The sequence below is a fragment of the Hyla sarda genome, chromosome 3 (genome assembly GCF_029499605.1).
Source record: "Hyla sarda isolate aHylSar1 chromosome 3, aHylSar1.hap1, whole genome shotgun sequence".
Lineage (NCBI taxonomy): Eukaryota > Metazoa > Chordata > Amphibia > Anura > Hylidae > Hyla > Hyla sarda.
In genome coordinates this window covers 76,414,907-76,438,202 of record NC_079191.1, presented here as the reverse complement: position 1 = coordinate 76,438,202, position 23,296 = coordinate 76,414,907, and the positions used below count along the sequence as shown (strand labels likewise).

At 42.3% G+C, this 23,296-nt stretch overlaps 1 protein-coding gene across 6 annotated transcripts in view; it reads left to right on the top strand.

Annotated features, from left to right (window-relative positions):
• The window catches only part of PPP2R3A (protein phosphatase 2 regulatory subunit B''alpha), a 204,105-nt gene that overhangs the window by 107,594 nt on the left and 73,215 nt on the right, over positions 1-23,296 (top strand). For 4 of the 6 annotated variants that reach the window (XM_056564382.1, XM_056564379.1, XM_056564381.1 and 1 more), the window contains one exon: positions 7,848-10,323. The exons of 1 other annotated variant lie outside the window; for it this stretch is intronic. In XM_056564382.1, coding sequence (XP_056420357.1) covers positions 8,341-10,323 — 1,983 coding nt within the window. In that variant the 5' untranslated portion in view covers positions 7,848-8,340. Of the gene's footprint in view, positions 1-786; positions 895-7,847; positions 10,324-23,296 lie in introns of those variants that run through there. One more of the 6 variants, XM_056564383.1, reaches the window with a different exon arrangement.

Here is a 23,296-nt window from a genome sequence, read left to right as displayed (position 1 = left end):
TTTGTCTCGGAGCTCTTATGGAATATAATGCGCGCTGTTCGTTTGATTTTGTGGATTTGTATTTAACAGCCGGTGATAGAATAGTTACCTGCAGCCCTATGTAAAACTGCTGTGAACGCGATGATGACTATCCGGGCTCTGCTACGTCTCTAGGTAGTAGGTCTCTCCTAACAGCTGGTTAGTGCGAAGCAATTCGAGTGTGTTTACTGTACCGGGGGGAAAGTATTGAGACGCGTTAATTGAAGGGACAAAAATAATGGAAGTGTATACAGACATGTATAGGGTATGTTCACACAGGACGGAAATGTTTATTTTTGACTTCCCTGTTGAAGGTAATTTTAAAAATCTGCAACAAATCTGCATCCAATCCATGTGAATATATCTGTATACCACTGTTTCCCAACCAGGGTTCTTCCAGTTGTTGCAAAACTACAACTCCCAATATGCCCGGACAGCCTTCGGCTGTCCGGGCATACTGGGAGTTGTAGTTTTGCAACAGCTGGAGGCGCACTGGTAGGGAAACACTACCTTATACTGTATAACTAACTAACTTAACGGAAACTTGTAGGTTAAATGATGATTTCGGAGACTTGCCAAAAGTTTATATTGGTGGTGATCCAGGTCATGTGACCTCCCCCCCCCCCCTCCCAACGCTCGCTGGAAGGAAGTGTCAGAAGTGCTCGACTGAGGTCTGCGCTCCTGAAGATCCGATCAGCAAATTCCAAGGAGAAGACGGACTTAGGCTAATATGAACTTCCAAACTGTCCGTATACAGCTAAATGGATGATAACAGCGAGCAATAGAGTGTATTGGAATGCAGCACAAACAGAAATAACCTTTACTGTAGATTTTGTTGGCTTTCTGGTTTGGGTTCCGAGGTATATTAGGACATCAGTAAGTTGACGTCTATATTATGTGATAATAATCCTTAAATCTGCTTTTATTTTCTATATTGCTGTCTGAACATGCTTTATCCATTTTGTTTCCCCATTTGTACAGTTTATTTTTTATTTTTTTTTTATAAAACTTTGAAAACTTTTTCATGAATGCCTATTAATGTATATATAATGTCACAGTGCAGTACAGTGGGGGGGGCAGTGCTTCTGCTATTCTTTGTCTCATTAGTTTTTTTAATGTTTTTATATCAGGATTTATGGTGTATCTTATATTCTCTGTGGTTTTTCCTTGTGGATAAAGTTGCCCAGTTGGCATTTAGTACAGTCAGTTAAGTCGGGCAGACGACTACTTACTACTACTTAGTCTACTGCTGCTACTACTACTATTTATTCTACTACTGCTGCTACTATTTATTCTACTACTTCTTATACTGCTAGTACTACTTATTCTACTGCTGCTACTATTTATTCTACAACTGCTTCTACTACTTAGTCTACTGCTGCTACTACTACTATTTATTCTACTACTGCTGCTACTATTTATTCTACTACTGCTTCTACTTCTTGTACTGATAGTACTACTTATTCTACTACTGCTACTATTTATTTTACTACTGCTTCTACTACTTAGTCTACTGCTGCTACTACTACTATTTATTCTACTACTGCTTCTACTACTTAGTCTACTGCTGCTACTACTATTTATTCTACTACTGCTGCTACTACTACTATTTATTCTACTACTGCTGCTACTACTACTACTATTTATTCTACTACTGCTGCTACTACTACTATTTATTCTACTACTGCTGCTACTACTACTACTATTTATTCTACTACTGCTGCTACTACTACTATTTATTCTACTACTGCTTCTACTACTTAGTCTACTGCTACTACTACTATTTATTCTACTACTGCTGCTACTACTACTATTTATTCTACTACTACTGCTACTATTTATTCTACTACTGCTTCTACTACTTCTTGTACTACTTATTCTACTGCTGCTACTATTTATTCTACTACTGCTTCTACTACTATTTATTCTACTACTACTGCTACTATTTATTCTACTACTGCTTGTACTACTTATTCTACTGCTACTACTATTTATTCTACTACTGCTACTACTACTATTTATTCTACTACTACTGCTACTATTTATTCTACTACTGCTTCTACTACTTCTTGTACTGCTAGTACTACTTATTCTATTGCTGCTGCTACTATTTTGTTCTATTGCTGATACGACTGCTATTTATTCTACTACTACTTACTCTGCTGCTTTTCTTCGTACTACTACTTATACTACTGCTGATACTGCTGTTGCTACTACCACTACTACTACTGCTACTTATTCTACTACTGGATCTCCAGCTCATGCACTCGCTGCTATAAACCTTTATTACTTTTCTTATCTAGCTATGTTGGATGACATTGATTTTGATACTCATAAATGACCATTTTTCCATCCTTCTTGTCTACGTTTTCTGTGAGACAGTAGATGATGTGACTGCTTTCACCTCAGTAGGTTTGCTCCCCTTTTCCTAGCAGGCCTGAGGGTAGAAATAAAAATACAGTATTTTTTGTCCTATAGGACGCACCGGCATATAAGACGCACCCAATTTTAATGGTGCAAAATCTAGAAAAATAAAGATTCTGAGCCCAACAGTGATCTTCAACCTGCGGACCTCCAGATGTTGCAAAACTACAACTCCCAGCATGCCCGGACAGCCAACGACTGTCCGGGCATGCTGGGAACTGTAGTTTTGCAACATCTGGAAGTCCGCAGATTGAAGACCACTGGATAGGAGGTAATACTCATGTGTCCCCGCCGCTCTGGACCGTCACCGCTCGTCACCGCTGCCCTGGATGTCGCTCCATCACTGTCGACGCGCCCCTGTGGTGTCCCCGATGCTCCGGATGTCTTCTTCCCCGGGATCCATGCTCTCCGTCTCCGTGCGCGACGACGTGATGACGTCGAAGGAGACCGCCGGCCATGCAGGGGATCCCGGCACGGAGCAGACACTGAGGAGGCAGGTAAGGTCCCTCCCGGTGTCCTGTAAGCTGTTCGGGACGCCGCGATTTCACCGCGGCGGTCCCGAACAGCCCGACTGAGCAGCCGGGTTAGTGTCACTTTTCCGTCAGACGCGACGGTCAGCTTTGATCGCCAGGTCTGAAGGGTTAATACAGGGCATCACTGCGATTGGTGATGTCCTGTATTAGCCGCGGGTCCCGGCCATCAGGGACCGCTGCGATAGGGGTGTATTCGCCCAATAAGACTTACCAACTTTTTCCCCCCATTTTTGGGGAAGAAAAAGTGCGTCTTATACGGCGAAAAATACGGTAGTTATCTAAGAGGTTATGATGGCTTCATAGTCCTGGTTGTTTGGATATTCTGTAGGTTTAATATGCCTGCCCTCAAAGGCCCATTTGTGACCCAGTGAGGAACACAGAGAGTGTAGGGCCCATGTACAAGAACAGTGAGTATGCCAATTGATCTCCATCCTGTGAGACAGCGGTGAAATATTGGTGGCAGTAGGAGACAGGTTTAGGAGAAGAGGCCCTTTTGGTTCCTTTTTTTTTTTTACCTAGTTATACCGCATTTATTCAAAATTGACCACCTTAACAGTGGGCACCTTTTTGGAATGACAGATGCCCCTGTGCATTTGACCACGCTACACAGGCTGTATGTCCACCCTCTGAATGGGGTAAGTTGTTTAAATCCGTTCTTCAGAATAACTTGAGATTTTTGTATTTGTAGGGTGAGTTTCTAGAAGCTGGGGTCCAAACCTATTCCATGGATGAAGGTGCTTAGTGCCTGGCCCTTTCCGCCTCTCTATAGAGCTTGGTTGCTTTATTTATTTTTTCTCTCTTAGTTGTTTGGTTGTTTTTGTTGCTTTTTTCCTATATAGATATCAGTTGTAATGTTTTTTTTTGTCGTAGGCTTGGATAGTTTTTGGTCAGAAACATGCCCAGAGGGGCCGTCATTCCCTCCCCCACACACTGTGAATAGTACATAGTTCTGTCAACCTACATATCAAACCCACTGAGGCTTTCTTACCCTTCTACAGTGTATGGCAGGCCTGGTTTCGGGACAATGGGTACTGTGTTTTAGGTAGGATTATTTTAGCATTTTCTCAGAGACATTTTGCGGCTGTATACATGACTACCAAGTGGCATCTCCAGAGTGATGAGTGGCTATAGTCTCGCTCTGCAGCACATGACAGAGTTGGTTCTGCAGCTGTCTGGTCATACTTGTAGTATTTTCTCCAACACTTTGACCTCCGATATTTTGGGCTCTCAGGCTTTGTCAGCTGCGGGCTAATTAGCTTTTTTGGCCACATTCTTTTCTCGGCGGCTATTTGTCAAGTTCACAGCATCTGTGACGGATAGCACTGGCCCAGGGTATTGATTCTAATGTGTAGAGACGCTGTCAGCTGCGGTTGGATTTGTGTCAGTCGTGTTATTACCAAGACAAAGTAGATTAAATACTTCAATATGAGACTTGTAGTAGGTGCTCGTGGGTAATACAATCAATAATGGTGAAAATAGAAAACAGTTTATTTAAGAAGCTTTCCGGTATTATTTATTTTTATTAGTATTCTTAATTTAAAAAAAAAAATATATATATATATATATATATATATATATATATATATATATATATATAATATTTATTTATCATCATCATTATTATTATTATTATTATTTTTTGTTCTTGTTCTTCTTGTGTATGCCTTTAGCATACCTCTTTTTGCTGATGTGGCAGGCTTGGGATAGGCTCCGTTTTGGTTTACAAATGCACAATAATGCCAGTTCTGTAATGCAGCCTACATTTCCCATGAATCCTCTGGCTGAGGATCAGGTGGTTGATCACTCCAGCTGCTTATTCAATTAGGCTTCTAATGCTAGGGGGTAACCCAGTTAAACTCATTAGGCCATCGTTTCCTAACCAGTGTATCTCCAGCTGTTGCAAAACTACAACTCCCAGCATGCCCGGACAGCCAAAGGTGGCTTTCACCTGCAGAAGTGTGTGGAGTGCCGAAATGACTTGTACCGAAATGATTATCGAATTTTGCGCAAGCTTTGCGATTTTTTTTTCACTGCTTGGTGCACATTTTTGAACAAATGGACTCCAGTGACCAGCTGAAGTAGGAATGTGTGTGAGCTTTTTGCCCCATTTTCCCAGCATCCCCAGTCCTCTAGCCACCATCAAAATAGTGAAGTAAGATTTTGTTCACATATATGAAATACGTCTAGAATTTCGCAAGAGCGAAGACTAAAGAAATGAGACGCGGAGGACCTATTGACAGATTCTGACATACAAGGATTTCTATTGAAAAAAAAAATTGTGGCTTTAAAAAAAAAATAAAAAAATAAAAAAACAGATTGCTTATAGGAGAATCCGTTGCAATTTCCTGGAAAAAAAAAAAGCCATATGCAAAGCATGCTGCAATTTAAAAAAAACTTTAAATTCCAATAAAGGGTAAAAAACAAATCAAACAAAAGAAATACACTTTGGCGTTTAAAATTTCTATATTAACTTTGTTTTTTTTTTCTTCTGGTTTTGTTTTTTAACACAGTGGCCCTCATTTACTATTGCACACATGACCTGTTTTGTTGGGTTGTGCTCCAAAAATTGTCTGTGCCAGATTTTGCGCCAGAATGGAAAAAACCCCCAACTAAGGGTGGGTTCACACCACGTTTTTGCAATACATTTTTTTTCAGGTTTTTGATAAAAAAAACGGATTCCTCAAAACCTGACTAAACTGTATCAAAACATGTGTACAAAGTTTTATCTGTATACGGGTGAAAACCGTATACGGTTTGAAAAGTGATGTCCGGTTGCATCCATTTTTTAAGAAAAAAACTGCATATGTTTTGAAATTTTCACTCCATTATGAATAAAGTTTCACTTGTTTGATTGAAATTCCAAGAAAAAAAAACTGCAGTCAAAAACCGTATGGTAAAAACTGGATGGAACCGTACACACATACAGTTCTGTACGGTTCCCATTGACTCCCATGTTAAAAAAAAAAACGTATACTGGTCAATACAGTTTTTTACCTGGACCAAAAACCGTGGTAGGCCACAGTTTACTCTCTAGAAAAAAAAAGTTAAAAACCGTGTGGTGTGAAAAACGGAGACAACCGTATGCAATATGGTGCATACGGCTTTGAATGGAAAGTCTATGGGCACGGTTTTCTGTACAGTTGCATACGTTTAAAAAAAAAAAAAAAGTATCCAAAAACTGTATAGAAAATCGTGGTGTGAACCCACCCTAACTCTTCATTTTGCTAAGAAAACCCGAAAAGGGGATGTGACCATCGGGGAAAGGAGGCGTAGTCACTGAAAAGGGGCATGTTCCCGACATTTTCACAAAAAAAAAAACATATTTACTAAGGTTTCCACAGAAAATGTGGTGGATTTCAACCCTACAGATCACCAAAATGTGGTAGAGGAAAACCCTACAAATCACCAAAATGTGGTAGAGGAAAACCCTACAGATCACCAAAATGTGGTAGAGGAAAAACCTATAGATCACCAAAATGTGGTAGAGGAAAAACCTACAGATCAGAGCATGTTGTAAAAAAAAGCAAAATGTAGGGAAAGCTTAGTAAATACTGTGGAAAATGAATTGTAGGGAATTAAAACCCACAAAGAAACCTACACTCCACTCTTCAGCCTAAAACAAAATAGATTGGTTGCTATGAGCAACTGTTTGACTTTTTGCCTGCTGTTTTTTATGCTTTTGGTGCGGTCATTATTCCTTAACTCTCTTTGAAAAAAAAACTAGACTTGAAAACCCTAAAAATATTTCCAGAGGTTTTTTTTATCTTGTACACAAAGCTCGACAAAGATATATTATGTTTTTCAGGCGGCAGAACATCACGCCTCCATCCCTGTTATGTTGTTAAGCAAACAGGGTACTCAGATGTTTCTTATAATTTGAAGAAAGTGGCAAAAAAAACGTCCTCGGTCGGGACCGCTTCACTGCCAATTGAAATGATTTCAGAGTAAATATTAATATAAGTAATGTTATTTATCTTTGGAGTAAGTCTGAAGTGTCCAGCGCCTGGTAGTTATTTCAGCTGTCAGTGGAGTCTGTGAGCTCTCAGCCGGGCAAGAAGTGATTTAAGACCCCCATGTGGACTGCTGATCTGGGTAAATGGCAGCTCTTAGGTTGACAGCTGGTCACATGTCTACACAAGGTATATCACACACGTGCAAGCTGTCATTCATAAATAGCAGCAGGCTACAGTTGGCGGTGTCTGATCTTAAAGGAGAACTTCGGCAAAAATTAACTTATCCCCTCTCCTCAGGATAGGGGATAAGTAGCTGATCGTGGGGGGTCCGACCACTGGGACCCTCCAAAACCACAAGGATGGGACCCGGCACTCAGTCAAGAGTGTGTGCTGCAGATGACGAGCACTTCATTCATTTCTCTTGGAGCGCTGAAAATACCCTAGTACAGTACTAGGACATTATCGGTGCTCCCATAGAAATAAATGGAGCCCGCGCCATCTACTGGTAGGTGACACATGCTCCTCACTGAGATAGCCAGGGTCCCCCTCCCCAAAGATCACGGGGGGGATGATTCCCAGAGGTCTGATCTCCCGCAACCAGCTACTTATCCCCTAGCCTGTGAATAGGGGCTAGGTTAACATTTGCTGGAGTTCTCCTTTAATGGTATGGGTAGAATCCATTATTGGATGGTGGTACATCTCCAGTAGTGAGTAGCTAGTGTGACTAAGCTCTTGCCTGCCCTTCAGATCCCATATGGGTAGGGTTAACCATTTCTCTGTCTTCAAATTGGATGGTAACATTTTCAAGTTATTCCGCATGCTTGAGTAAATGAAGCGGATTGTCATCGTTCCATTGTATGACCATCTATTGATATGTATTATTGATGTTTTATGAATATTTTTTTTTCTTTCTTCATAGGTCTTCCCAACGTTTCTCAGTGAATGGAGAAGAATGCCTACTTGAACTCTATTACCAAAAAAAGAGTCAAAAATTCTCCCACTTGGCTGTTTTTGGAAGGCCATGTTTTTTCGATGTGGCTTCTGTATTTTCCAATTGAGCCTCACATGGTTACATGGTAAGACCATCAGGAAATGTAGTTCTGTACAAGCTGGAGTCAAGATACAGAGATAAACAATTACTTCTTTCATCCCAAGCAGAGTCGACTGGAAACTGGCACCGTTTATTGGATTACTCTGTGAATCATTTTGTTTTGGAGGTTCTATTTATTCTCGGCATGTGTGTATTTGAATGGTTTTATTCTTTTTAATACCATTTTTATGATAAGGATATGTCAAGCCTTTTTTCCCGCGTGGATGTGTTTTTTCATTGTAACTAAAGCGTAAGATGGGTGCAAATTTTTGATATTTTTTTTTTTTCTTTTTTAAATGTAATTTATTTATTTATTTTCCTGATGGCTGCACCTTACAAAGTGATTGTGAGCAAAATCACGTATTACAATAATGTGGTACTGGACAGTAGGTTTCAGAACGTAGTACATTATTGCCTGGGAAGTTGCCAGGCTCATAGACTGGGTGTACAGTGCCTGGTTGCACATCACACCATATGCTCAGAAATTCTGAATGCTCCTGATGCAACCCCTGATCATGGCGGAGATGTTGGCAACAAAATATCAGTGGGTGAAAGTGTGGTTTGTGGTGAGGATTATGCTCATCTAAACCTCAAGGTTAAAAAGTCCTCCACCTCCTCTGTTCAGAATACCAGCAGCTTGAAAGATATAACAGGTGAAGCTATAAATCTTGCAAGTGGAAAAACAAAAGAGTTCTCTTTTGAAAAGCTGAAGAATGCCTCAAACCAGCATGTCAATCTCAGGAAAGGTCGAAAAGTCCGTCCAGAATCTTTTGGCAGGAAGTCAGCTGATTATGACTTTATATATGGCCAATTCAGTAACAACGAGAATTGTCCACCTTTTGGTTTGGTACAATCTCAGGGGTCAGAAGAAAAAACATTAGTGTCCCATGGCACGACTTTAGAACAGAATATCAATTTGGCTTCACTGTACTTGCAAGGTCTTTCAGAAGAAAACCTGATAAACCAGATTTTGAAGAAGCATAAGCTTGACAGCTCCGGGTCTGGTGAGGATATAAAGATGTGCTTGGATATTCTTCTGAAATGTTCTGAAGACCTGAAGAAATGTACTAATATAATAAAGCAGTGTATAAAGAACAGATCAGTTGGGGGAAGCAGCAGTGGTGTGGGAGATGGAAAAGGGTCTGAACATTTTCCAAATCCAGAGCTCATTTATATGAATGTCATGGCAAGACTATCTTCCTACCTTAAAAAGCTTCCCTTTGAACTGGAACAAGGTTCTCATGGAAGAACTGAACCGAATGACCTGGCTGAACTTGTGAAAAGCCTCAATAGTCTGCAGCAACATCCATTTTCACCAATATATGGTCACGAGCAGCCTCCAAAGTATGAAGATGTTGTGCAGCATCCCCCTTCCATGAAAGCCATCACTTCAAGAACCAATGAAAACCGTGAATCTACTTCACAACACGCCAGCGTTGGGGACACTAGTACAGTAAAATCAGTGGCAGATGTTGCCCCTCCGTTACCTGCAAAGACTTGGCAAAGAAATAGACCAAACCAAACCAGTGGTCTAAGAAATCACTCTATAGCTACTCAGCAACCCAGTCCTCCAGTCCATTTACACACAAAGGAGAAGTTGCCGAGGAACTCAATAGAAAAGCTTTTTATTGAAGAGGATTTAGATTTACAAACTGCTTCTTACCCAAAAAAGTCTCAAACCGCTTGTGCACCAGTAGTGTCCGAGCGTAAACGCTGGTCAACTGAGAGCTTGGGCCATGATCCGTCAACCAGTTCTCAAGTTCCTGTCGCTACTCCTTTACAAAGTTCACCAAATCTTCCCAACACTGCCAATGAAAATGCCCGAACCCCTCCCATTAATGTGAATACCCTAGTGCCAACCAGAAAGAGCAGGAGCAATGATCACGAGGAAATTGACAAACTGCTTTTAGACTTGGAACGTTTTTCACAAAAAATTGAAAGCACTTTAAAAAACCCACCAATGTCTTCACCAGCACCTTCCAAATTACCAACTGGACTGCCTGCTCTCAAGGTGGATCTCAAAGCACAACCTGTTCCTTCTGCACTGGAACAAGAATCTAGCACAAGTGCCACGGGGGATGATGACAACCTTTTATTGCGTATATTAGGCAGCATTGAGGACTTTGCCCAGGAGCTTGTGGATTGGAGGTCGGGTAAAGGAACTCTGTCCAAACAGAAGGAAGTTATGCAAATCCTTCAAGAAACTTTGGTTCCTCAGACTCCTCCCTTGTCCCCGAGTTTTCAGAGCCAAGTCAAGGATTCAGGCTCCACTTTATCCATTCAGCAGACACCTGAAGTCATCAAGGTAAGCTGATTTTATATAGTACAATCTTCTCAATTGTTTGTGTCACCTTTTTGCAGATTTTTTTTTATAGAGAAATGCTATATGTAGATGCAACAGGTGAGTCAGAAAAGGAGAATAGTCAATCAGATAGGAGAGGAAAAGAGATCGAAGACCTCTTTTGGTCTATATATTGTTTGCCAAATTTAATTCTAGAATGTAAACCTCCTTCTTCAAACCCTTCTTGACTGATGCACTATTACTGTACTCCTTTTCTTATTACACCCAACTATTACTCAACCAAATCCTTGTACCCTTCACCCTTCCATTCTGGTTGCACAGTTCCCAGTTGGTTGAATCAGCTTTATATATAACCCCACCTTTTGTATTTACATGGAGCTGGTTGACTGTGCAAAAAGAATTCCCTTTCAGCCTCTCTATTGTATTATGTAGTATGATTATTCTCAGATTGTTAGCTCCTGTGATCAGGGTCCTCTTTTCTCATCTCTTTGTTTACAGAAGAATTTGAATATAAGCTTTCCTTGTATGTGGGCCGTTGATCTACTTCATATTCCCTTATTTCACCATCATCTCTATAGATTGATTTAGGGCCCATAGATACAGTGTATATTATATATAACTTCTTGCGTACATGTTGTAGATTGCTGTTATGGTTTTGTTTTTCATCCCCTCTCCTCATCCTGGTAATAGACTTCTTTGCTGTGTGACAATAAAGTAGATCTAGCACATTACCATGTATGGAGCAGCATTTATGGCCTTTCCAAAGCTTGGTTTAAGAGTCTGGCTCCATTCTATCTCTAGGGAGCTCATTGATGAGACTTCGCTCAGCTTGTCTCCACCGTGAGCTCTTTAAAATATGTGCTCAAAAATGTTGCTTAGGTCATTGAATATTCCTGATATACTCCTTTGTTAACACATTGTTGGAATTATCTTCAGCATAACCCTCCTAAACCACAGACCTTTTCTTTTTATCCCAGCTCGGTTCCTTGTCCTTGTTTGCCTCTTGTGCTCACAGGCTGTATTCAGTGGTTCATCCATACAGTCAAAGCCTATCTGTATGACTTTTTTTTTATTTTTATCTCTGTTCACCTAGTCTGGAAAGTATAATGTTCTGAGTAATAAAGAAACATCATTTGTGTATAATCCAGAGCAGGTTTTGTCAAGTCACTGTAGACATACAATGTACACGTGGGTGTCAGACCTAATGATGAAATGTTACTAAGCTATAATTTTGCATTAGAAGAAGTAAAGCGGTTGTCTCTACTGGCTTTCGAGACTCCAGCAAACAGCTAATTTTTGCCAGCAGAAGTTGCCATTGTAGTTTTACAAAGATGGCCCAAATCTTTGAGTGAGAACCAGGTGGATGCCACCCCCTCTACGATATCCACATACCCTAATATGGCATATGGACTAGCATTGTCCTAGTGGGACAACCCCTTAAGTTACAGTAGAGGGTATTGTATTACCGAGTGAAACAGATTTATAAAAGCAGATGTTTAAAGGGGTACTCCACTGGCCAGCATTCGGAAGTAAATGTTTCGAACATTGTTTCTGCGCCGCGGGGGTCAGCCACGCCCCTCTTGACGTCACGGCCATGCTCCCTCAATGCAAGTCTATGGGAGGGGGCGTGACTGCCATCACGCCCCCTCCCATAGACTTGCATTGAGGGGGCATGGCTGTGATGTCACGAAGGGTGTGGCTGACACCTGAAATGCAAAAACAGCGTTTGGCCAGTGGAGTACCCCTTTAAGATATATTTGCCTCCCATTCCCCATTAGGCAAACACCTTTTCATGGAATATCAAGCACATTAAGTTTTGATGCTTGACTATTGTAGCTTGGAGCTGTATGCCAGTCTTATTAAATGTCCCATAGGACACACCCAACGCCATCCCAACAGACTTGTGAGGGTCAAAGATCCTCAAACTGCCAACACTCCAGCCAGAACTAAATATTTGGTTACGGTAATGCATGATATTTTGAGTACTTTTATAGTGCGTGATTCATTTATCCTACGTGCATGTTGGAGCCTGTTTCAGAATGTGCATTAGCATTATACTATAGCCATTTATCATTTTAATACAGCATTAGGCTCAATAAGAAAAATCTGCCCTCAGGCTTTTTTGGAATTTTGCACCCTGCTTTTATATACTGTGTCCAAAATACCATAAAAGTTTCACCCAAGTTCACATTCACTGGGTGAGAATTACTAATGTTAGTGTCCAGACCACGATTTTCAGTCTGTGTCAAAAATCTGACCTGCTGAAAATATTACCAGATCGTAGTCAGTAGCAGACTACCATCGGGTCCGCAGCCCCATAATAGTTAATGCAGCACTTTGGACCAGCACTTTGCCCTGATGAAGGGCCCACTATGGGCCAGAAACACGTAGATGTGCTTCAAATAAATGCTATCTGATAATAATCTTAAGAGCTTGGTCTCTTTAAATTCTACTTGGTCCAGCGCTGCAGAAAGAATCCGTTTTTTTATCCACTTGCATCTGTTACCACGGACGACTCCAGGGAGTGTTCGGAAGAATTGTGAGCTGCCGGACCCACAAAGACTCACTCTACATGCGATTTGAGGTGTTGTGCTCTTAGCACAACACTACTGGGTGAGTGAGATTCAATCTTCTTTCTGATAATATCGTTCAATCGTATTTCACTAGGGGCACGTTCCCTTCTTTTTTCCCTTTTTTATCTCCTTCCATAATGGTTAATGGCTCTGTATCTGTGAGTACCTGTCCCTGCACAGATACGATTTCAGGCGTTTTGAGCTTCCGAAAATCTATGCATCGTTAGGTGAAATCGTGGTGTGAAGACAGCCGTAGTGTTTGGTGACGTGTTTGGTTACGGCAGATCAGCTTCCTTTTCAAAAAGGGTTAAAAAAAATAATAATAATCGGTGGTGCTCGTTGTCAGATCCTGGAAAACTCCTTTTTTAGGTTTCTTTTAGGGATCCAAACCCAGGACTCGGTGACGATTTGCCAAGGCGGTGAATTCTGTTTGCTTTACGCTGGACTTCTAGGAGCTCTCTGGCTCCCGCCATTGACTACCGTATATTGGGAAAGCTGATTGACAACTAATATAGTCAGCTGCTGAACCGGTTTCTACTCAGGAATAGCAATAACCTTCTTTATTTTTATTTTTTTTAAATTTTTTTTAAACCAGTCCAAGTAATGGATCAAAATGCACCAAAACCATGTACCACGCCAAGTCTGCACCTCCAGCTAGAATTGCTCAACAGATTTACTACTGTCTGTGTCTAGAAAGTAAAACAATAGTTTCTGGGTTTTAAAAGTCTGGATCCTCTTCATAAAAATCTTTTCTTGATGATTTTTTCCTCTACGTATACAGAGGCCATTCATCTCGATCAGGGAGAAGGAGTTTCTGTGCCGTAGATGACTGATAGTGCTCAGGTTTCCTGGCAGTAAAGGCTTTAATCATGGCTTGGCATTCTTCCCTGCTTTTTCCTTTGGGGAATATGTTGACATAATAAAGAAAAATACCTAAATTACACATTTCGGTACAAATTTGGGCAAAGCATGCCCACGCTGCTCAAAAAGTACATTTTAACGAGTCAGTCATTTCGACTTATTATACATATTTTACAAGTTTATTGGGAAGAAAATTTTGGAAAGAGTCAGTCATGACTTTTACTACAGTCCAAATGTTCGCTCTGGGAGTTGTGTGTCAGTGATTATTCCTATGACTGCGTATGTGTGGGTTTCTGGCTTGTTTGGGCAGGATTTTACTTTCCTATTGTATCCTGAGTACACGATGTTATAGTTATGTCACGGTTATAATTATACTTATGTAACTATGACTGTGTACAGCATTGTAATTAATAATAATCTGTATTGTCCTTGCCTATCCACAGTGATATGCTATGAGCCGTACCATAGCGTAAGTCTGGAGAGGAAAAAATGGCAGAGCTCCTCATGGGACAAGTATCATTTGATACACAGTGTGTTATCAAGCAAGTGGTGTGCAGCGGGTGTTAGTGAACCACTCACCTTGCTTAGTTGTGTATAAAGACACAACTACAAATGCGCTTGGGTGATCATGCAGGTGGTGCAGCCTCCTGGTCCCGGATCTAGGAGTGCTCCTGGCCGGTAGGTACAGTGGTAAATATAAGAGTAAAAATTTACCAGGTTTTCGGCGCAATCCACCAAGGATGGGTCAGAGTTTCTTCAAAGGAATTTTGTTTGCCAAAGAAACAACGCGTTTCAGAGCTTTGGAGCTCCTTCGTCAGGTAAACATGGCAGTAACTACTGCCATGTTTACCTGACGAAGGAGCTCCAAAGCTCTGAAACGCGTTGTTTCTTTGGCAAACAAAATTCCTTTGAAGAAACTCTGACCCATCCTTGGTGGATTGCGCCGAAAACCTGGTAAATTTTTACTCTCATATTTACCAATGAGCCATACCATAACACGTTCCTTAGGGGCGTTGTGTGTGTGTAATCTGTAAGCTGTAAGCTCTTCAGCAATGCATTGTACAGGTTACATTCATTCTGTTAGAAATGGGGACCCTTGGGGGGGAAAAAAAAAACATAGTAACCAATTTGACTCATTTCTCATAATTTAAGGCAACACAATACCGCCATATAGTGCCAAGAAAATAGCATCATGTTCAGCCCACATAATGTCAGAACGACGTTCCAAATGGCAATATCCTAATTATGCTTCTTTTTAAAAAGCTGACATAATGGTGTCAGATGAATCCTGAATAATACCCCAATTTTTCACTAAATAGTCTTGGTTTTAGTTATTTAGGGTATTTGACTCCAGGCGCCTCACTAAGCCATTGCCTGGCTTTCCACGTTTAAAAACTATGTCCACACAAGAGAAATCCAGGCAAATGTAAAATGTATTGTTGTCATGAATTTATGATGGGCAGCGTTGTTCCATGGCAGACATAGGACCCTCTAGGCCAGTGATCTTCAACCTGCGGACCTCCAGATGTTGCAAAACTACAACTCCCAGCATGCATGCTGGGAGTTGTAGTTTTGCAACATCTGGAGGTCCGCAGGTTGAAGACCACTTGAGATGAGCGAACTTACAGTAAATTCGATTCGTCACGAACTATTCGGCTCGGCAGTTGATGACTTATCCTGCATAAATTAGTTCAGCTTTCAGGTGCTCCGGTGGGCTGGAAAAGGTGGATACAGTCCTAGGAAAGATTCTCCTAGAACTGTATCCACCTTTTCCAGCCCATGAGAGCACCTGAAAGCTGAACTAATTTATGCAGGATAAGTAATCAACTGCCGAGCCGAGAAGTTCGTGACTAATCTAATTTACTGTAAGTTCACTCATCTCTAAAGACCACTGCTCTAGGCTGTGGCCCATTCCTTCATAGGGAGGCTGTTCCTGTAATATGGGTGATCAGGGTCCACAGGGGGGGGGGGGGGGCAAAGCCTTCTATGAATTTCTGCTGCTTATAGTCCAATGAATGACATCTGCTACACAATAATACATTTTACTTGCACTGCATATGCTTTGTAAAGCTGTGGATTTCTTAAATGAACTTTAGAGTGGATTTGGATAGCCTTCCAATGGACCCTACCTTATTACCCTAGTGCTGAACTTTACTGCCTCTTATTTCTTAAAACTGCTCATGTGCAACCATGTTTCTATGCCTTAAAGGGGTACTTGGGTGCCGAACATCTTATCCCCTATCCACCGTGCACAGAGCGACCTTCACTCCATGCAGGGATTAAAGGGGTTATCCAGGGAAAAACTTTATTTATATATATATATATATATATATATATATATATATATATATATATATATATATATATATATATATATATGTATATGTATATCAACTGGCGCCAGAAAGTTAAACAGATTTGTAAATTACTTCTATTAAAAAATCTTAATCCTTTCAGTACTTATGAGCTTCTGAAGTTAAGGTTGTTCTTCTCTTTCTAAGTGCTCCCTGATGACACGTGTCTCGGGAAACGCCCAGTTTAGAAGAGGTTTGCTATGGGGATTTGCTTCTAAACTGGGCGGTTCCCGAGACACGTGTCATCAGAGAGCACTTAGACAGAAATGAACAACCTTAACTTCAGAAGCTCATAAGTACTGAAAGGATTAAGATTTTTTAATAGAAGTAATTTACAAATCTGTTTAACTTTCTGGCGCCAGTTGATATATAAAAAAAAAGTATTTTTCTGGATAACCCCTTTAATGTCGACCACGGCAAGAAGCTGTGGCCGACACGCCCTCCATGTATCTCTATGGGAGAGCTGGAGATACACGAATGCTGTATGTCCGGCTCTCCCAAAGAGATACATAGAGGGACTTGTCGGCCACAGCTTTGTGCCATGGTTCGACAGTAATCTGTGCGTGGACACAGCCTGGGTACAGGAGATCGTTGCATTCCTTACCCCATTCTGTTCAGCTGTTCTCGAGACATAGCACAATCTTGCAATATATAAATGAACCTCTTTGGGGGAGATTTATCAAAACTTGTCCAGAGTAGTTGCTGAGTTGCCCATAGCAACCAATCAGATGGCTTCTTTCGTTTTTGAAAAGGCCTCTGAAAAAGGAAAGAAGTTATCTGATTACTTTTCCTCTGCACCTCCCCCTTAGTCTTCAAACCCACCTCTAGTGAAGTTATCTGCATTTCTGAGACTGTCCCCTGGTTCCTTCTACGATCTTACCTGCAAAAGCTTCAATCACTTCAAAAACAGAGATTTGCAAAATGGACTTGTAGCTCACTGAAAGATCAGTTACATGCTTCCCAAACAAGTCTATGAAGAGAGGAGGGGGAGTGAGTTGAGAGAGCAGAGGCAGGCCATCATAGAGATTAGGCTCTACTCTCTAGCTCAGAGACAACTGAAAATTGGAGATGGAGCCTGCAGAAGAGAAAACTGGTGAAAATGCCATGTACAAATGACAGTATATAATGGACAGCAATGGGGCTGCTCTGTTTCCACATGGCAGGTTATGAAAAGTTATTTGAAACAGATACTTTACAGGGCTCAGTAATTGGAAAAGGAGTATGTAAATTGCTAGTTGTAGTATAGGTTTAATATACTGTGGCATCTAAGATTGGTATTTTATATATATGAGAGGTTATCTGCCATTCTTCCAATAGCTTCTTGTAGGGCTGGGCGGTATACCGTTTCATACCAAATTTTTTGGGCTGCACGATATGAATTTTCCCCCATACCGCAATACCGGTTGGGCCCCTCCCCCTCGGGAATGTATTATCAGCCCAGCGCAGTGCTGTCCCCACATCGGGGAACTAATCCTATGTTACCCGCTAGCACTGTTCTGCCCCCCCCCCCCCCCCCCCCCAATGGCTGTCCGGGCATGCTGGGAGTTGTAGTTTTGCAGCAGCTGGAGGTCCGCAGGTTGGAGACCACTGCTGTACGCTGTATACCTATGCCTGGGCTGCAAAAGATAAAGAAAATAAACTGTAATGCATCTACATCGGCCACATGCTGGGGACGGGAAAGTCGGAGAGCCGCCAGCCTATCACCGGCCGGAGCGATGCCCCGCCCCGGCCAGTGATAGGCTGAGCCCACTGTCATGTAAGGAGCTCTGGCCGGCTTCTTACATGAGTGTGTTTAACCTATCGCTGCCGGGGCGGGACATCGCTGCGGCTGGTGATAGGCTGACTGCTGTCCGACGTTCCAGTCCCAAGGACTTTGCAGTCCGGGCATAGGTATACAGCTTACAGCAGTGGTCTCCAACCAGCGGACCTCCAGGTATTGCAAAACTACAACTCGCAGCATGCCCGGACAGCCATTGGCTGTCCGGGCATGCTGGGAGTTGTAGTTTTGCAACAACTGGAGGTCCGCAGGTTGGAGACCACTGGCGTACAGTGAATTCCATCGCCGGCGACCCCCAACAAAGAGGAGGAGGGCAGTGCTTGAAGGTGACATCTGTGAGTAGTACCCCGCTGGACTGATCATTAATTGGGGGGAGCAGAACAGTGCTGGCGGGTCACATGATTTTGGGGGGGGGGGGGGGGGGGGAGCCAAACACCGTGTGCGGGTCACATGATTGGGGTGGGGTGAAAATGCAGTTATATACCGTGGAACTGCCGTAAGTTAAAAAAAATACCGTGATACACATATTTGGTCATACCGCCCAGCCCAGCCCTAGTTCTATTTGTCTTACAATTTGTATTTGGTTACCCCTTTTATGAGACAGCGATGGATGGATGACCAGCCTGATATGGCCAGCTTGGGATTTCCATGGCATTAACAGCTGCTTGCTTTGGTTTTCAGGAGTCATCACATTGATGACTATTAAAGATGAGCGAACTTACAGTTAATTCGATTCGTCACGAACTTCTCGGCTCGGCAGTTGATGACTTATCCTGCATAAATTATTTCAGCTTTTAGGTGCTCCCGTGGGCTGGAAAAGGTGGATACAGTCCTAGGAGACTCTTTCCGAGGACGGTATCCACCTTTTCCAGCCCACCCGAGCACCTGAAGGCTGAACCAATTTATGCAGGATAAGTCATCAACTGCCGAGCCGAGAAGTTCGTGACGAATCAAATTTACTGTAAGTTCGCTCATCTCTAGTGACTATCTTAAGAGAAGAAATTGTTTCTATTTTTGACTTTTTTATGTAAATCAGATGTTCTTTTGTGATTTTGGAGGTACAGACCCCCCACCCCCACCCATTGTTGGGATTTATTTGGCAAGTGATAGAAGTCAGCAGTCTGCAGCCTTATTTTAGTATCTAAGAATTGCCTGTAAATGTGGATTTAATTTGACTATTGGTACACTACAATTTAATTGAAGAGTTTGTTAGAACGTATCTATAGACAGATCCGGAGCTGCTGCGTGGCGGCAGGGACACAAGCATGTCCAGACTGCGGTGCAGGATGAGGTTTCTCAATGTGTTGGCTCAGCAGGAGAGGAGGAATGCTGCGAGAGCTTCACAATTACTCAAGCTGTTTAACCACTGAAGTTTCTGGATGAGAAAATGGAATCAGACTGGAGTTTACTGTACAATAACAAACCAGAAAATTGGACATTTTCTCTATGGTTTTTTAGTTCCACTCTTACTCCATGCTGCGGTTTGTTAGCGTTGGTGAAGAACTGCGTCTTCAGCTACATTAGTAGTGTGGCACAGATCGGCAGGACAAGTCATTATATACCCTATTGTGTAATATACTACAATCCATGCACTGTGCAGTCCATATACCTACCGTATCTGTGTACTTTTTATAGAGCCAGCCTATTGAATGCAATGACCTAATGTAATGCGGCATTTATGCTTAATATCATGGAAGATCAGCAAAATATACATACAATATAGATTAGATTTGATATTTTAGAATATTTACAGTCCAACGCTTTGTTTTCCACACAGACCCACAAAATGGACTTTATTGCAGCATGCTGTACAAAGATGCACAGGGAGCTGTAGATGGTAACAGGCGGGGGGGGGGGGGGGTGCGGCAACTAGTTTCGCGCGCGTGGGCGCTTCCTCTGGCTCGCACTGTGTGCGAGCCAGAGGAAGCGCCCACGTGCGCGAAACTAGTTGCCGCCCCCCCTGCACGCCTGCAGCTCCCTGTGCACCTTCGTAGCTGGTGATTTTCTGTACAGCACGCTGCAATAAAGAAATCGGTCTTCCCAGCAAGAATTTGGTGAGTGCGTCTTCCATTCTATTACTTTGCTTCATCTATATTTGCTACCTTTACTGGATAACTGCACCACCATCTGGGGACTTGTTACATGCATATTCACTTTGGGATTGCCCACACCTGGATACTCTATTGTGGTCCTACGTTTCTAGTGGTGCCGGACGTGCTTTCTTAGTATACGGACTATTACGTGTCTAAAACAATAGTGATTGCAGGCTTATATTTTTGGGCCGTCAGAGCAAGACTTCTCCCGGCTCGTTTTTCTGATGGGTGGAGGGCTGAACTTTTGCTATGTCACTAGGACCTTACTTCATGAAGGCAGCCTCTGTTCATATGCACTGAAGAGATTCTACTTAAAGGGGTACTCCGGTGAAAACCTTTTTTCTTTTAAATCAACTGGTGGCAGAAAGTTAAACATATTTGTAAATTACTTCTATTAAAAAATCTTAATCCTTCCTGTACTTATTAGCTGCTGAATACTACAGAGGAAATTCTTTTCTTTTTGGAATGCTCTCTGATGACATCACAAGCACAGTTCTCTCTGCTGACGTTATTATAATAATAATAAAGCTTTCTTTATTGTTGCCCTTAGTGGGATTTGAACCCAAGTCCCCAGCACTGCAAGGCAGCAGTGCTAACCACTGAGCCACCATGCTGCCCTTAGAATGCATCTGCTATGCATGGTTGCTAAAATGGACAGAGATGTCAGCAGAGAGCACTATGTTCGTGATGTCATCAGTGTTCCAAAAAGAAAGGAATTTCCTCTGTAGCATTCAGCAGCTAATAAGTACTGGAAGGATTAAGATTTTTTAATAGAAGTAATTTACAAATATGTTTAACTTTCTGCCACCAGTTGATTTAAAAGAAAAAAGGTTTTCACCGGAGTACCCCTTTAAGAAGGGGTTGTCTTCAACCCATCAAGGACCAAGCCCATTTTGGCCTTAAAGGAGTACTCTGGTGGAAAACAATTTTATTTTTTAAATCGACTGGTGCCAGAAAGTTGAACATATTTGTAAATTACTTCTATTTAAATATCTTAATTATTCCAGTACTTATCAGCTGTTGTATACTAAAGAGGAAGTTTTTTTTTTTTTTTTTGTCTGACCACAGTGCTCTTTGCTGACACCTCTGTCCATGTCAGGAACTGTCCAGAGCAGGATAGGTTTGCTATGGGGATTTGCTCCTGCTTTGGACAGTTCCTGACACAGAGGTGTCAGCAGAGAGCACTGTGGTCAGAATGAAAAGAAATTCAAAAAGAAAAGAGCCTCCTCTGTAGTATACAGCAGCTGATGAGTACTGGAAGGATTAAGATTTTTAAACAGAAGTTATTTACAAATCTGTTTAACTTTCTGGAAAAAATGTTTTGAGTCCCCCTGGACCGGGCCAATTTTCATTTTTGGATTTTCGTTTTTTTCCTCCTCTCGGGGGGGGGGGGGGGGGGCAGAGATTTAGAAGAAAACGGCAATTTTTCAACTTTCTGGGGTTCGGTTTTTACGCAGTGCACTTTAAAATGATACATTATCTTTATTCTGTAGGTTGATGCGATTAAAATTATACCCAATTTATATAGCATTGCTTTTTAAAAATAAAAGAATACAATGATAGAAAACTTTTAACAACATTAATATGCATAAAATTGTCAGTTTCTGACCCCTATAACTTTATTTTTCCATATACAGGGATGTATGAGGGCTTTTTTTGCGACATGATCTGAAAAAAATAACAGTTTTTGTCTTGTCCACATCGCTCTCTGCTGACACCTGATGCCTGTCCAGAGCAGGAGAGAATCCCCATAGCAAACCTATGCTGCTCTGGACAGTTCCTGATACGGACATAGGTGTCAGCAGAGAGCACTGTGGACAAGACAAAAAAGAAATTCAAAAAGAAAAGAATTTCCTCTGTAGCATACAGCTGCTAAAAAAATACTTGAAGGGTAAAGATTTTTTAAAGCAGTAATTTACAAATCTGTTTAACTTTCTGGCATCAGTTCATTTAAAAAAAAAAAAAGTTTTCCATCGGAGTATCCCTTTAAATAATTTTAGACTACATCATTGAATCAGCGATCGGGCGGCAGGATGCAGGTAAGGGGACTCTCCTCCGCTATTTTGGCTCACTGAACCCCCCTCGATCATGTCGCAGGGGTTCTGTGAGCTCCACTGAGCTGCCTGTGTAGTGCCATATTTTGTGTTTTGCTGTGGAATGTGTTACATGACTCAGCACTTGCCAGTTCTGGACTAAGACAGCTCCATTGACTGACACAAGCACACCCGCCACCTTCCATTGGTTCCTGGAAGGGGGTGCGTGTCACATTACACCACAGCATGAGGTTGTCTCCTGCTGTGATGGCTGAAGCGCTGCAGCTGCACTGTTATTCGCGCTGCGGCTGTAGCAGCCACTGGGGGATCTCCGCTTATGACACCCGCAGGCGCACTGTCCCCATAGCAGGGAATAAATTTCATTACAGCCGCAGCGCGAATAACATTGCAGCCGCAGCGCTTCGGCTATCACAGCAGGAGACAACCTCTCGCTGTGGTAGCAGAACTCACACTGAAGGGAACGGTGTTTTAGACAGCATATTTGTGGTCACGTGACATGCACTCATTTTAATGACTGTGCCCTTTTAAGGATTCAGGGCATACAGTTATGCCTTTTGTCCTTAAGTACCTGTACACCCTTCGTCCTTAACAGCCCCTTTAAGTAAATTTTGTGTTCTCATTTCTACCTATATAGAAGTTGGGGCACAGATCCCCCACCAATGAAGATTTCTAAGACCCCACCATCCACAGATGGTGTCAACGGAGAGAGCAATTGAGCTTGTTGACTTTAAACTGTCCGTTCCTTTTGGCACTCTTCTGAATATGACAGCGTCCTTTTCCTCCATTCCAAACGCATGACCGCATAGTCAATCAAAGCATACATGTACATGGGGGAGGAGTTCGAAGAGAGAGCCTTAAACCAAATGAATGTTTCTCTGCAAGCTAGGAGTATGAAGTTAAAGAAGAACTACGGGATTGAAAAATGTATCCCCTATCCTAAGGATAGGGGGTAAGTTTCAGATCGCGGGGGGTCCGACTGCTGGGGCCCCCCGCGATCTCCCGTACGGTGCCCCGGCTCTCTGGTTAGAGAGGGCGTGTTGACCACTGTACGAAACAGCAGCCGACACGCCACCTCCATACACTGCTATGGGAGAGCCGGAAATTGACAAAGGCAGCGCTTCGGCTCTCCTATAGCAGTAAATGGAGGGCGCGTGTCAGCCGCCGCCCCGTGCGGTGATCAACACGCCCTCTCTAACCAGAGAGCAGGGGCACCGTACGGGAGATCGTAGGGGGCCCCAGCAGTCGGACCCCCCGTGATCTGAAA